General features: G+C 47.6%; 1 protein-coding gene across 1 annotated transcript in view; it reads left to right on the top strand.

Moving 5' to 3' along the window:
* Positions 1-2,366: 2,366 nt before the first annotated feature.
* Positions 2,367-16,110, top strand: part of LOC311322332 (glycine receptor subunit beta-like) — a gene marked incomplete at both ends in the record, with an annotated part of 16,087 nt that continues 2,343 nt past the window's right edge. The window contains 8 exons of the mRNA XM_084454400.1: positions 2,367-2,497; positions 4,088-4,195; positions 6,692-6,798; positions 8,159-8,226; positions 9,811-10,037; positions 10,137-10,219; positions 12,712-12,849; positions 15,844-15,996. Coding sequence (XP_084310526.1) covers positions 2,367-2,497; positions 4,088-4,195; positions 6,692-6,798; positions 8,159-8,226; positions 9,811-10,037; positions 10,137-10,219; positions 12,712-12,849; positions 15,844-15,996 — 1,015 coding nt within the window. The remainder of the gene's footprint in view (positions 2,498-4,087; positions 4,196-6,691; positions 6,799-8,158; positions 8,227-9,810; positions 10,038-10,136; positions 10,220-12,711; positions 12,850-15,843; positions 15,997-16,110) is intronic.

The raw sequence follows: 16,110 nt of genomic DNA, 5'->3' as shown, positions 1-16,110 counted from the left end.
TAGTGTATCGACTGCCTCAGGTGTGTCTAGTGTGTCTACTGTCTGGTATGTGTCTGCTGTGGTGTCTACTGTATCTAGTGTATCTACTGTCTCTAGTGTGTCTACTGCCTCAGGTGTGTCTAGTGTGTACTGTCTCTGGTGTGTCTACTGTCTCAGGTGTGTCTACTGTCTCAGGTGTGTCTACAGTCTAGTGTATCTACTGTCTCAGGTGTGTCTGGTGTCTCAGGTGTGTCTACTGTCTCTAGTGTCTACTGTCTCTGGTGTGTCTACTGTCTCAGGTGTGTCTACTGTCTCAGGTGTGTCTGGTGTCTGCTGTCTCTAGTGTCTACTGTGGTGTGTCAACTGTCTCTGATGTGTCTACTGTCTGGTGTGTCTGCTGTGGTGAGTCTACTGTCTCAGGTGTGTCTCTACTCAATGGCTGGGTCTCTGGTGTGTATCTACTCTCTAGTGTGTCTGCTGTCTCTAGTGTATCTACTGTGGTGTGTCTTCTGTCTCCGGTATGTCTACTTTCAATGGCTGGGTCTCTACGTCTGGTATGTATCTACTGTGTGTTTGCTGCCTCTAGTGTGTCTACTGTCTAGTGTATTGACTGTCTCAGGTGTGTCTACTGTCTCAGGTGTGTACTGTCTCGTGTATCGACTGTCTCAGGTGTGTCTGCTGTCTAGTGTGTCTACTGTACTGTCTCTAGTGTGTCTGGTATATCTACTGTGGTGTTTCTACTGTCTATAGTGTGTCTACTGCCTCAGGTGTCTGTCTCAGGTATGTCTACTGTCTCAGGTGTGTCTACTGTCTCAGGTGTGTCTACTGTCTCAGGTGTGTCTACTGTCTCAGGTGTATCTACTGTCTAGTGTCATCTACTGTCTCCGGTGTAATTACTGTCTCTAGCATGTATACTGTCTCTAGTATGTCTATTGTATCTGCTGTCTCTAGTGTCAACTGTCTCTAATGTGTCTACTGTCTAGTGCATCTACTGTCTCTTGTGTGTCTACTGTCTCTAGTGTACTGTCTCTAGTGTATCTTCTGTCTCTAGTGTGTCTACTGTCTAGTGTATCTTCTGTCTCTAGTGTGTCTACTGTCTAGTGCATCTTCTGTCTGGTGTGTGTCTACTGTCTCTAGTGTACTGTCTCTAGTGTGTCTACTGTCTAGTGTATCTTCTGTCTGGTGTGTCTGCTGTCGATGGCTGGGTTTGTGTTTAAAGGCACATTCAATGCCGCTTACACTGGAATTAATAGCATTGTTTATCAATCAGTGACTGATCATATATATAATTTGAGGCATCTGCATGATGCGGTTGATATTTTGAGTGAATTGGTGGTGGAGTGCTTTGGTGATAGAAGATGTAGCATGTGTTTGATTGGTGGTAGAAGGTGGAGCAGTTCCCAGCTAGGGGAACCCGGGAGTTCCCTCACCAGAGAGTTCTACCACCAGAGAGGAACTTATGAATATCAGGGGATCCACCCCTGCAGATTTAATTTAGGATTTTCTCATGCCAACCGTAGAAATCCGCCGCTACAGCCAAAGACAGGGCCAAACTGCAGCGCGTCATGGGGATACAATCCGCCAAGAAGGTGATAGGCCAGGAAGATTGCGTCCGACCCCGCCCACCCCATCCATGATCTGTTCATGTTACTCCCCTCAGGCGGGAGGCTGTGGCCCATCAGGAACAGAACCTCACACCACAGAGGCAGCTTCTTCCCCACGGCCACCAGCTTGTTTGTTTGTTTATTTTATTTAAAAGAAGGGACAAGGCTTGTGTATTTTGTACTCACCCTTTGCACTATGCCCGAAAGCAAATTCCTAGTATGTTGAAAAACTACAATGGAAATAAAACTAATTCTGATTCTGATTGGTGGTAGAAGGTGAACCATGTATTTGGCCCGCCTGTGGTTGTGAGTGGTATTACGCCCTGATTAGGCACAATGAGAAACATGAATTGCCCAAAATGTACTGTCACTATCAAACTCAAACGTATAAAAGTGCCTTTGTGTGGCGTTAACCCCATGTTTGGTGTTCTGTGATAGTTGAATGAGTCGGGCTAATATCCCCACGTCACCATCAGCCCCTAGAGGTACATCAGCATTACTGGACTGCTGGGTATCTCTCTCTCTCTCTCGCTCTCTCCCTCCCCCTCCCCTTAAATCAGTGTGATTAAAAAAATCAATGTGACTAATGGTTCAGTTTCTGACTGAGATTAAATGATCCAGTTGGTCATAAAGCAATGAGGAGCTATTCATTAGTCCAGTGATTCATTCCTGTCTTTCTTTACACAGAGAGAACCCTAACCCTAATATACATACATCCCTCCCCCATTAGCTCAAAGCCCGGGCACCACAGAGATAACCCTAACCTACAGACACCCCTCCCCCATGTTAACTGAAAGCTCGGGCACCAGGAAGGGCTGCTGGAAGAGTTATGTCCGGCTGTCTGACGAGGGACCGCAGTATGACGGAATTACGAGGACCGAGGCGTCGATGCGGCCGCACAGCGTCCAGCTCAGGTGCGAGAGAGACCACACAGTCTAGCCTTGTCTTCCAGTAGGCTTTTCCAGTCCTTCACAAAAGTCTGTGCGTGTGCGTGTCCGCGTGCACCCCTGGGGGGTTGTGGTGATGCTGACGGTGGTTTTCCCAAGACTGCGCATGTAAAAGAGCAGGTGCGCACACATTATCTCTCTCTCACACACACCCACACACACACACACACACGCACGCACTCTGCCGCTCACATTATTGTCCTCTCCGTGCGCGCATGCGGACAGGCGCTGAGCGGACTTGGGGACAGGAGGACACGCGAGGCGAGGGGAGCGTGATGATGCTGTAATGTGTTTGAACCGGATCCGCTGAAATATTTCATCCAGCGCTCTTGAGGGTAAGACGGGCACGATATATTCTGACTATTCTGCAGTTTTCTGTTGAGACCGGTAGCCGAGTGTAGGCTAGTATCCGCGGTGTGTAATGTCGTTTTTTAACTGAGTTATAGTAGAGTTGTTCATGTGTCCTATCCGGCTCCGTACAGTTGTTTGCTGTTGGTAACAGCTGTATACGCCATTAGAACGAGTGGGTCTCACTGCATAGCCGCAGTCCTCTCCTCCATTTCCCCTCTTTCTCTCCCTCCCTCCCTTCCACCCCGGGACGGCCTCGCTCTCGGGTTATAGTGACACCTCCGCTGATTGACGAGCTTGTGCAGCGGGGGCACGAAGTTGCGTGCAGTGCGCCGTTACCGTGGGCTCTCTGGAAGGCATGTAGAGATGCGTAGACACCGGGCACCCGGTACTCAGGTAGGGCTGCATATGTCCAAGCAGGACGGTGAGGAGAGTATTGGAGGGGACGGCTAGCCTACATGGGAAGCAGCTTGCGTTGTCTTTGTAACCTAATCTCCAGTTCCCCACTGGTTACAGCCCGGTAAAGGAACCGTCTAAACTATGAGCTTTAATACTGTAACACAGGGTTAGTACATCACATGTACAGCTGTAATGAGCATTTACCCGTGTCGTGGTCTTGCCCAAGAACCAGCAGCCAGGTCTAACTGTTCTAAACTAGCAGAATCTTGCAGAAACAACATTTCACTGTGACTGACACCGTTCATTACATGTGACGAATAAAAAAATCTTGATCCAAACAGCAGACAGACAGATACAGGACGGGTAGTTCTAAACAGCAGACAGACGAACTACACACACGCCATCTTATTAAAGTAGGCCGTATTCAAGTCTGATCAGGCAATCTCATGGCATTCCCCTGAAGCTGCTTGTGTGACTGGCCAATTGGAATATGAGGGTAGGGTAGGCTACCTGCGAACCCTAACCCTATCCTTACCTGCTACTGTAACCCTAACCCTTACTAATCTGCACAGCTGTATTTGTGCACACATAGATGGATACATACACACATACATAGATACATACTGTAGATAGATAGATAGATTATTGATCCATGTGACGATTGTGTGCGTGCATGTGTGCGCGTGCGTAATGTGAGTGTGTAACGTGTGTGCGTGTGTAATGTGTTTGTGTGTAACGTACATGTGTGTTATGTGTGTGTGTGTGTGTGTGTAAAACGTGCGTGTGCTTGTGTGTGTATGTGTGTTGCAGTCGGAGTATGGCTCAGACAGAGTGGCTGCTGCTGCTGCTGCTCAGCTCTGCTCTGACTGGAGCCAAGGAAGGCAAGGGCAAGAAGGGCAAGAAAGTCATCTGTCCATCGTGAGTCTCTCTAACCCTCTAACCCTACCTACAACACTGCAATATTACATTACATTACATTACAGTCATTTAGCAGATGCTTTTATCCAAAGTGACTAACAATAATTGCATATAACGTAGGAAAAGCCAATGTACTACTACTTGCCAGAACTCACAAGTGCATCTTCTTTCTAAAACAAGTGACTTAAGAGCATAATCTAGTGCTGAAGGCAAAGTGCAAGAATAGCAATCTAAAGTACAGTGCAATACAATACAATACAATAAAATACAATAAGTGCTTAGGAAGGAGTATTGTTGTAGTACTTCTTGAAGAGATGAGTTTTGAGCCTGCGACGAAAGATGGGCAGCGACTGCTGTCCTGACGTCAGTGGGCAGCTCATTCCACCACTGCGGGGTCAGGACAGAGAAGAGCCATGACAGTGTCGATCGACCGCAGGGGCCTCGGAGTGACGGGGCAACCAGTCGCCCCGAGGTAGCAGAGCTTAGCGGGCGGGAGAGGGTGTAGGGTTTGACCATGGCCTGGAGGTAGGAGGGGGCTGTTCCTTTCATTGCCCTGTAGGTTAGCGCCAGAGTTTTAAACTGGATGCGAACTGCTACAGGGAGCCAGTGTAGGGAACGGAGAAGGGAAGTTGTGTGGGAGAACATGGGGTGGTTGAACACCAGGCGAGCAGCAGCTTTCTGGACAAGTTCCAGAGGTTTAATGGCTGACGCTGGGGCCCCAGCAAGGAGGATGTTGCAGTAGTCCAGGCGGGAGATGACCAGGGCCTGGATGAGTACCTGCGCCGTTTCATTGGTGAGGAAAGGGCGAATCCTCCTGATTTTGTAGAGCATGAATCTGCAGGAGCGTGTGACGGATGTGATATGCGGAAAACGACAGTTGGTCATCCAGGGTCACACCCAGATTCCTCGCAGTCCGAGTCGGGGTCACCAGTGTGTCTTCAATGGTGATGGCCAGGTCCCGGTGCGGGCAGCCCTTCCCCGGGAGGAACAGCAGCTCAGTCTTGTCCAGATTGAGCTTGAGGTGATGTGTCGTCATCCACTCCGAGATGTCAGCCAAGCACCCAGCTATGCGTGTCTCCACTTGTGTATCGGAAGGGGGAAATGACAAGACCAGTTGGGTGTCATCGTCATAGCAGGGATGGGAGAAGCCATGCGAGCGAATGACAGGACCCAGAGATGTAGTGTAGAGGGAAAACAGGAGAGGACCCAGGACAGACCCTTGTGGAACCCCTGTAGTCAGACTACGCAGTTCCGACATAGACCCTCTCCATGTCACCTGGTAGGAGCGGCCCGTCAGGTAGGATGCAAACAGGGAGTGTGCAGAGCCAGCGACGCCTTTCTCCTCGAGGGTGGAGAGGAGGATCTGGTGGTCTACCGTATCAAATGCTGCTGACAGGTCTAGGAGTATCAGGACAGAGGAGAGAGAGTTCACTCTCGCGGCATGGAGTGACTCCGTCACTGCAAGCAGGGCGGTCTCTGTCGAGTGGCCAATATCTCCATCTAAACTACGCACCCTGACCCTGAACTACCTACAACACTGCAATGAGTCAAATCAAATCAAACATTAATTGTATAGCGCATTTCATACACAGAGGCAACACAATGCACTTTACAGAGAGCAATGGGTGGATGGACATGGATCCTAGCCCTACATATTCCAGAGGAAAGCAAAAAAACAGTTCACCCAGGGAGTCAACTGTAATATTCACTGTAATGTTAACCCTAATGTTCGTGTCATGCCACTAGTGTGGCCCATCCTATATGGGATTATATGACACATCAATAATCCATCCATCGTCATCCGTTTATCCGGGGTCGGGTCGCGGAGGCATCAGCTCCAGCAGGAGGCCCCAGACATCCCTTTCCCTAGCAGCATCAACCAGCTCTGCCTGGGGAATCTTTAGCCGCTCACAGGCCAGTGCGGAGATGTAATCCTGCCACCTAGTCCTGGGTCTACCCCGCGGCCTCCTCCCAGCCGGACACGCCTGGAACACCTCCCTAGGGAGGCGCCCAGGAGGCATCCTCACTAGATGCTCGAACCACCTCAACTGGCTCCTTTCGACGCAAAGGAGCAGCGGCTCTACTCCGAGTCTCTCGCGGATGACTGAACTTCTCACCCGATCTCTCAGGGAGACCCCAGCCACCCTCCGGAGAAAACTCATTTCGGCCACACATCAATAATAAAACAAAAAAACATAGTACTGACATAAGTAGTCCTTACCTTCCGGTATTGTAGCTTAACACAAATACAATACAAGAGGAAGCAAAGGATATACAAATGTGAAGTGTCCTCTATACAGCCGCTCATACTATACGCCCAAAACATATAAATACTGCACCTATATACAGTACATACAAACATACAGTACATAACCATACATATACTGTACATACTGCACATATATGCATACAAACATACTATGTGGACAAAAGTATTGGGACACCTACACGGTTGTTTGGTCAGGGTCTCTCTAACACAGTTGTTTTGTCCTGCAGGCAGCTCTCTGCAGAGGAACTTGCACAGGTTCCTGCCAACTCCACCAGCAACATCCTCAACCGCCTCATGGTCAGCTATGACCCACGCCTCAGACCCAACTTCAAAGGTAAGAGTAGGAGGGGTAGCTGTGTGTGTGTGTGCGCGTGTAGGACAGGAGGACTATTCCTGGTTGATTAGCTGTCTGAGGATGCTAGGAGCAATGGCCATCTGCTGTTCAGTGTCATAACAAGCCAAGCGGAACATCACATGACACAATGTCAGAAACACTCCACTAGACAACACTACTAGACCGTACTACCACTGGACCTAGAACCAGTAGACCATATTACCACTGGACCTAGAACCACTAGACCATATTACCACTGGACCTAGAACTACTAGACCGTACTACCACTGGACCTAGAACCACTAGACCATACTACCACTGGACCTAGAACCACTAGACTGTACTACCACTGGACCTAGAACCACTAGACCATACTACCACTGGACCTAGAACCACTAGACTGTACTACCACTGGACCTAGAACCACTAGACTGTACTACCACTGGACCTAGAACCACTAGACCATACTACCACTGGACCTAGAACCACTAGACTGTACTACCACTGGACCTAGAACCACTAGACCGTACTACCACTGGACCTAGAACCACTAGACCATACTACCATTGGACCTAGAACCACTAGACCATACTACCACTGGACCTACAGTAGAACCACTAGACCGTACTACCACTGGACCTAGAACCACTAGACCATACTACCACTGGACCTACAGTAGAACCACTAGACCGTACTACCACTGGACCTAGAACCAGTAGACCGTACTACCACTGGACCTAGAACCACTAGACCATACTACCATTGGACCTAGAACCACTAGACCGTACTACCACTGGACCTACAGTAGAACCACTAGACCGTACTAACACTGGACCTAGAACCACTAGACCATACTACCACTGGACCTAGAACCACTAGACCATACTAACACTGGACCTAGAACCACTAGACCATACTACCACTGGACCTACAGTAGAACCACTAGACCGTACTACCACTGGACCTAGAACCAGTAGACCGTACTACCACTGGACCTAGAACCACTAGACCATACTACCACTGGACCTACAGTAGAACCACTAGACCATACTACCACTGGACCTAGAACCACTAGACCATACTACCACTGGACCTACAGTAGAACCACTAGACCGTACTACCACTGGACCTAGAACCACTAGACCATACTACCATTGGACCTAGAACCACTAGACCATATTACCACTGGACCTAGAACCACTAGACCATATTACCACTGGACCTACAGTAGAACCACTAGACCATATTACCACTGGACCTAGAACCACTAGACCATACTACCACTGGACCTAGAACCACTAGACCATACTACCACTGGACTAAGAAAGAGTAGCCACTAAGAGCATTGTTTGTATTGCAGGGATACCAGTTGAAGTCAAGGTGAACATTTTCATCAACAGTTTTGGTTCAATCCAGGAAACCACCATGGTGAGTCCATATTGGCCTCTGTTAGCAATTTCCTTAGCATCAACATTATCCTCCACTAGCATCAACATTAACCTCCACTAGCATTAACATTAGCCTCCACTAGCTCAACATCTGCATCAACATTAACTACCACTAGCATCAATATTAGCAGCCATTAGCATCAACATTAGCCTCCACTAGCATCAACATTAACTTCCACTAGCATCAACATTAGCCTTCACTAGCATCAACATTAACCTCCACTAGCATCAACATGAGCCTTCACTAGCATCAACATTAACCTCCACTAGCATTAACATTAGCCATCACTAGCATTAACAGGAGCCTTCACTAGCATCAACATTAACCTCCACTAGCATCAACATTAGCCATCACTAGCATTATCCTACAATATTGCCAATCGAGCTTACGATGTACCTTCTGAAGGAACATCTTAAGCTCTACCTGGAGCTGATGTGCCGTTCATCATGTTATAGTTTTAGACCGATTAGAGCAAAATTATACTTTTAGAAAGGAGAGTTGCAATATAGCGCACATCTGTCTACCCTACCTGCGCGTAGCCTACATAACACATCACGGGAATGTTGTCTTTTAAAATTGTATTGAGCCAAATAAAATATAGGGACTATCCATAATATAAAATTCAACACTCTCTTATGTAAAGGAGCAATATTTTCTTATGTAAATGAGCAATTTGATGGCATATGGATTTTCAGGCTGTCTGTAGGCTACCCTACACTGTATAGGATACCAACAGATATTAGGCGCATTGATTAATCCAATGAGGCCTTCTAGACCCATAGTAGGGTAGACACAGGTAATTAATCAAGGTCCCCTTCTATTTAGTGTCAGCCAACTTGTGCTTCATGTAGGCCTATACACCATGGCTGCATTAAAACAATATTGTGTTTAGTATCGTATTGTGTCATGAAGGAAATTTCTTAATGCCTATCAACATTCCCTACCTGACAGGATGTGCTACCCATGAATTGAACATAACATAATGGGTGGTAGGCTATATGACAACTTTTCAGAACACTGGGTGAACAAAATCAGTCACTCATTTAGCTATCATCATTAGCCATCATCATTATAATTTTTTTCCTAGCTTTTCAAGATGTCCCAGACTACGCTTGTGTCCCAATAAATGCTCTTTATTTTATATTTTGTAGACTATAATGTATGAATTGGAATTGGATTATCATGAGGTCTCGCCTTGACTCTTAAATAGATTAGCAGATGAGCTTTAGTAGGCATAGCTTCCTTTTTGTTAATATTAGATTGGGGTAAAATCAAAATGATTGAGAACGCTTGAAAACGTCATCAATAAGGGACAGCTCCACTAACAATGTACCTTAGGATGTACCTTACGATGTACCTTCAGACAGCCACTAAGGGATAGTCTGGGAAACACTCGTAGGAAAAACTGTCCATGCACCAAGGTATCCCTTAAGAAGCGTCATAGATCGCCAAGGTACATCATATCTGGGAATATCATCATCATATCCCTGATCCTTCCCTGTGATTGGCTGTTTCCAACTAGCTCTCTCCACCTGGTACTGACCTGTGATTGGCTGTTTCCAGGACTACCGGGTGAATATCTTCCTCCGGCAGAGGTGGAACGACCCGCGGCTGCGCCTGCCCACAGACTTCAAGAACGAGGCGCTGACGGTGGACCCTAAGATGTTCCAGTGTCTCTGGAAGCCTGACCTCTTCTTTGCTAACGAGAAGCACGCCAACTTCCATGACGTCACGCAAGATAACATCCTGCTGTTCATCTTCCGCAACGGAGATGTGCTCATCAGCATGAGGCAAGGGCACACACACACACACACACACACACACACACACACACACACGTGACGTGCACTGTTAATACGTTATCTAAAGTGTGTTTTCCTGTGTTCAAGGCTGTCTGTGACGCTGTCCTGCCCCTTGGATCTCATTATGTTCCCAATGGACACCCAGCTCTGCAAGATGCAGCTAGAGAGCTGTAAGCTACCCTGACTCTAACCCTCTCACCCTGGAGGGCTGTAAGATGCCCTGACTCTAACCCTCTCACCCTGGAGGGCTGTAAGCTACCCTGACTCTAACCCTCTCACCCTGGAGGGCTGTAGGATGCCCTGACTCTAACCCTCTCACCCTGGAGGGCTGTAAGATGCCCTGACTCTACCCCTCTCACCCTGGAGGGCTGTAAGCTACCCTGACTCTAACCCTCTCACCCTGGAGGGCTGTAAGCTACCCTGACTCTAACCCTCTCACCCTGGAGGGCTGTAAGATGCCCTGACTCTACCCCTCTCACCCTGGAGGGCTGTAAGATGCCCTGACTCTAACCCTCTCACCCTGGAGGGCTGTAGGATGCCCTGACTCTAACCCTCTCACCCTGGAGGGCTGTAAGCTACCCTGACTCTAACCCTCTCACCCTGGAGGGCTGTAGGATGCCCTGACTCTAACCCTCTCACCCTGGAGGGCTGTAAGCTACCCTGACTCTAACCCTCTCACCCTGGAGGGCTGTAGGATGCCCTGACTCTCACCCTCTCACCCTGGAGGGCTGTAAGCTACCCTGACTCTAACCCTCTCACCCTGGAGGGCTGTAAGCTACCCTGACTCTAACCCTCTCACCCTGGAGGGCTGTAAGATGCCCTGACTCTAACCCTCTCACCCTGGAGGGCTGTAAGATACCCTGACTCTAACCCTCTCACCCTGGAGGGCTGTAGGATGCCCTGACTCTAACCCTCTCACCCTGGAGGGCTGTAAGATACCCTGACTCTAACCCTCTCACCCTGGAGGGCTGTAAGATGCCCTGACTCTAACCCTCTCACCCTGGAGGGCTGTAAGATGCCCTGACTCTAACCCTCTCACCCTGGAGGGCTGTAAGATGCCCTGACTCTAACCCTCTCACCCTGGAGGGCTGTAAGATGCCCTGACTCTAACCCTCTCACCCTGGAGGGCTGTAAGCTACCCTGACTCTAACCCTCTCACCCTGGAGGGCTGTAGGATGCCCTGACTCTAACCCTCTCACCCTGGAGGGCTGTAGGATGCCCTGACTCTAACCCTCTCACCCTGGAGGGCTGTAAGATACCCTGACTCTAACCCTCTCACCCTGGAGGGCTGTAAGATGCCCTGACTCTAACCCTCTCACCCTGGAGGGCTGTAAGATGCCCTGACTCTAACCCTCTCACCCTGGAGGGCTGTAAGATGCCCTGACTCTAACCCTCTCACCCTGGAGGGCTGTAAGATGCCCTGACTCTAACCCTCTCACCCTGGAGGGCTGTAAGCTACCCTGACTCTAACCCTCTCACCCTGGAGGGCTGTAGGATGCCCTGACTCTAACCCTCTCACCCTGGAGGGCTGTAGGATGCCCTGACTCTAACCCTCTCACCCTGGAGGGCTGTAAGATACCCTGACTCTAACCCTCTCACCCTGGAGGGCTGTAAGATGCCCTGACTCTAACCCTCTCACCCTGGAGGGCTGTAAGATGCCCTGACTCTAACCCTCTCACCCTGGAGGGCTGTAAGATGCCCTGACTCTACCCCTCTCACCCTGGAGGGCTGTAAGCTACCCTGACTCTAACCCTCTCACCCTGGAGGGCTGTAAGATGCCCTGACTCTAACCCTCTCACCCTGGAGGGCTGTAAGATACCCTGACTCTCACCCTGGAGGGCTGTAAGATACCCTGACTCTACCCTTCTCACCCTGGAGGGCTGTAAGATACCCTGACTCTCACCCTGGAGGGCTGTAAGATGCCCTGACTCTAACCCTCTCACCCTGGAGGGCTGTAAGATGCCCTGACTCTAACCCTCTCACCCTGGAGGGCTGTAAGATACCCTGACTCTCACCCTGGAGGGCTGTAAGATGCCCTGACTCTAACCCTCTCACCCTGGAGGGCTGTAAGATGCCCTGACTCTAACCCTCTCACCCTGGAGGGCTGTAAGCTACCCTGACTCTACCCCTCTCACCCTGGAGGGCTGTAAGATACCCTGACTCTACCCTTCTCACCCTGGTGGGCTTTAAGATACCCTGACTCTAACCCTCTCACCCTGGAGGGCTGTAAGATGCCCTGACTCTAACCCTCTCACCCTGGAGGGCTGTAAGCTACCCTGACTCTAACCCTCTCACCCTGGAGGGCTGTAAGATGCCCTGACTCTAACCCTCTCACCCTGGAGGGCTGTAAGCTACCCTGACTCTAACCCTCTCACCCTGGAGGGCTGTAAGCACTCACATACTTGCTCAGTCCTATACTGTTCTGTTATCTAGTACTGTATATTCATATCATATATTGGCCCTATCAGTCAAGTTTGAAGAGAAACTTTCTTATGGTCTGCCCTGCTAGGCATGGGAGCCCCGCCCCACCATAGCACGTCCACGCCTACTCCTACAAAGGATGGATGTGGCGCCCACACCCAGGGCCACCCCTGCATGTTTTAACAACGTTTGTTAGTATAATGTTACAATATCGTTAGTATGGTGCGTGTTGTTGTTTCAGTTGGCTACACCACCAGTGACCTGGTGTTCATGTGGCAGTCAGACCCGGTACAGATGGACGAAATCGCTCTGCCACAGTTCGACATCAAACAGGAAGACATCGAATATGGCAACTGTACTAAGTTCTACCCAGGCACAGGTATTACTACGCTACTACTGCACCAAATACTACATAGGCACAGTCATTACTACTGTGCTACAGCACCAAATACTACATAGGCACAGTCATTACTACTGTACTACGGCACCAAATACTACATAGGCACAGTCATTACTACTGTACTACGGCACCAAATACTACATAGGCACAGTCATTACTACTGTACTACAGCACCAAATACTACATAGGCACAGTCATTACTACTGTACTACGGCACCAAATACTACATAGGCACAGTCATTACTACTGTACTACGGCACCAAATACTACATAGGCACAGTCATTACTACTGTACTACAGCACCAAATACTACATAGGCACAGTCATTACTACTGTACTACGGCACCAAATACTACATAGGCACAGTCATTACTACTGTACTACAGCACCAAATACTACATAGGCACAGTCATTACTACTGTACTACTGCACCAAATACTACATAGGCACAGTCATTACTACTGTACTACTGCACCAAATACTACATAGGCACAGATATTACTACTGTACTACAGCACCAAATACTACATAGGCACAGATATTACTACTGTACTACAGCACCAAATACTACATAGGCACAGATATTACTACTGTACTACGGCACCAAATACTACATAGGCACAGGTATTACTACTGTACTACAGCACCAAATACTACATAGGCACAGGTATTACTACTGTACTACTGCACCAAATACTACATAGGCACAGGTATTACTACTGTACTACGGCACCAAATACTACATAGGCACAGTCATTACTACTGTACTACAGCACCAAATACTACATAGGCACAGTCATTACTACTGTACTGCTGCACCAAATACTACTGTAAATAGGCATACTATTGCACCAAATACTACATAGGCACAGGAATTACTCTACTACAGCACCACATACTGCATAGGCACAGGTATTACTATAAAAGTAGCTTGACTCTAGACTGTCAGGCCTCTTGTATAGGCTTCTTCTATATACATCTGTTATACTAGACATTGGTATGAATTATCATCTGACTGGATGAATAGTTTAGTTTAGTTTTATTAGGATCCCCATTAGTGGTTGCAGGACAACCACTAATCTTCCTGGGGTCCACAAAAATTAAAATAAAATAACATACATACACACATACATACAGTACGTACACATGTACACATAACATATAACATACATGACATTGCATACAATCACATACAATTACATTACAACACATAGTACACTTATACACATAATGACATTCAGCATGAAATTACAACACATAAAACAGTACAGACTACTGACAGAACATCACAACATCACAGGGACATTACAGTATACGGATAGACCCAACAAGACAGTTACACAGTACATGACAGTCATGACAAGACAACAAAGTCTGTACACACAATGACCTTTACCCAGGGCTGGGAAGGTTACTTTCAAAAAGCAATCCCTTACAGTTAGCCTACAAGTTACTTGTGAAAAATTGTAGTCAGTAACGTAATCCAATTACCACAATTTAAAAGTAAAGTAAGGGATTACTTTCAGTTACTTTTGGATTACTTTAAATAAAATGTACTGTGTATTTCACCAGAAATCCTACATTATAATATTATATATTTCTTTTTCTGTGTTCTAGAGCTGACAACATAGCTAAACAGCAGTTGCCCAGCGCCTGCCCAGTTCGAGCAAGTTTTAATGCCAAGAGGTTAGGGTGCGTGTCATCTTGCCTTGGCTAGTTAATTGCAGTCTGCAGAACACGACACCCGTTGCTAACTTAGGTGTAAACGTCGGAGCCAGCTATGAACTCCAGCTCTAATGCATTCTAAGCAGCTGTGATTGACGCTATTCAGCTATACAGCTTGCCAGTGGACACACAGCCTTATATATTATGGATAAAGCACCCACGGACCAGTTTTCCCAGGCAGTTAGTTATAGCTTTTGAATAACACCGACAGGCACTGTTGAGTGAAAATAATCTGAATGGGTGCTTAGGTCTGGTTTTCTGGTTGAACATTAGTGCTATAACAAGAGTTTTTTTTTTTTTTTTTTTGATTGTCGCGCGAGCTTGAGTATAGCCTACTGATAGCTTCACATGCTGTACCAACAACACATTACTGATACACATTACTGATAGCTTCACATGCTGTACCAACAACACATTACTGATAGCTTCACATGCTGTACCAACAACACATTACTGATAGCTTCACATGCTGGACCAACAACACATTACTGATACACATTACTGATAGCTTCATGCTGTACCAACAACACATTACTGATACACATTACTGATAGCTTCACATGCTGGACCAACAACACATTACTGATACACATTACTGATAGCTTCATGCTGTACCAACAACACATTCGAACGACATTGGTGGTGTGGTGGTCATCATTATGTTAAATGTTAAATGTTAAAAATTACAACGCATTTTGGGGCATTATTATTACTATTATTAATATAATTACTATTATTATTATTACTATTATTATTATACATTATATCATTATTATTACTATTATTATTATTATTACGCTAACATTTCGAATGAAGCTCGTCCACAGTAACTTACATGAGCACGTATAAGTACGTGATTGGAGGTCTCCCTATTGTGAATGAAACAAGCGCGTGTGGAGCGCGTGTCCAACTACACCTGTGTGGAGGTGATCTTCATGTTGACCTGTGTGTGTGTGTGCGTGTTTGTGTGTGTGTGTGTGTAGGGTACTACACTTCTGTGGAGGTGATCTTCATGTTGACCTGTGTGTATATTTGTGTGTGTGTGTGTGTGTGTCTGTGTGTGTGTGTGTGTGTGTGTAGGGTACTACACCTGTGTGGAGGTGATCTTCATGTTGACCTGTGTGTGTGTGCGTGTGTGCGTGTTTGTGTGTGTGTGTGTGTAGGGTACTACACTTCTGTGGAGGTGATCTTCATGTTGACCTGTGTGTATATTTGTGTGTGTGTGTGTCTGTGTGTGTGTGTGTGTAGGGTACTACACCTGTGTGGAGGTGATCTTCATGTTGCGGAGGCAGGTGGGGTTCTATTTGATGGGTGTGTATGCGCCCACCCTGCTGATCGTGGTTCTGTCATGGCTCTCCTTCTGGATCAACCCCGACGCCAGCGCCGCCCGGGTCCCCCTGGGTACGACCTCCGACCCCTCACCTCTGACCCACCTCCTCCCATAATCCTACGTCCGTCCGTCAGTTCATCCATCTATTCGTCCATCCATCCATCTGTCCATCTCGGTCTGTTGGT

The sequence above is a fragment of the Borostomias antarcticus genome, assembly GCF_949987555.1.
Source record: "Borostomias antarcticus genome assembly, chromosome: 20".
NCBI lineage: Eukaryota > Metazoa > Chordata > Actinopteri > Stomiiformes > Stomiidae > Borostomias > Borostomias antarcticus.
This window is presented reverse-complemented; position numbering and strand designations above follow the sequence as displayed.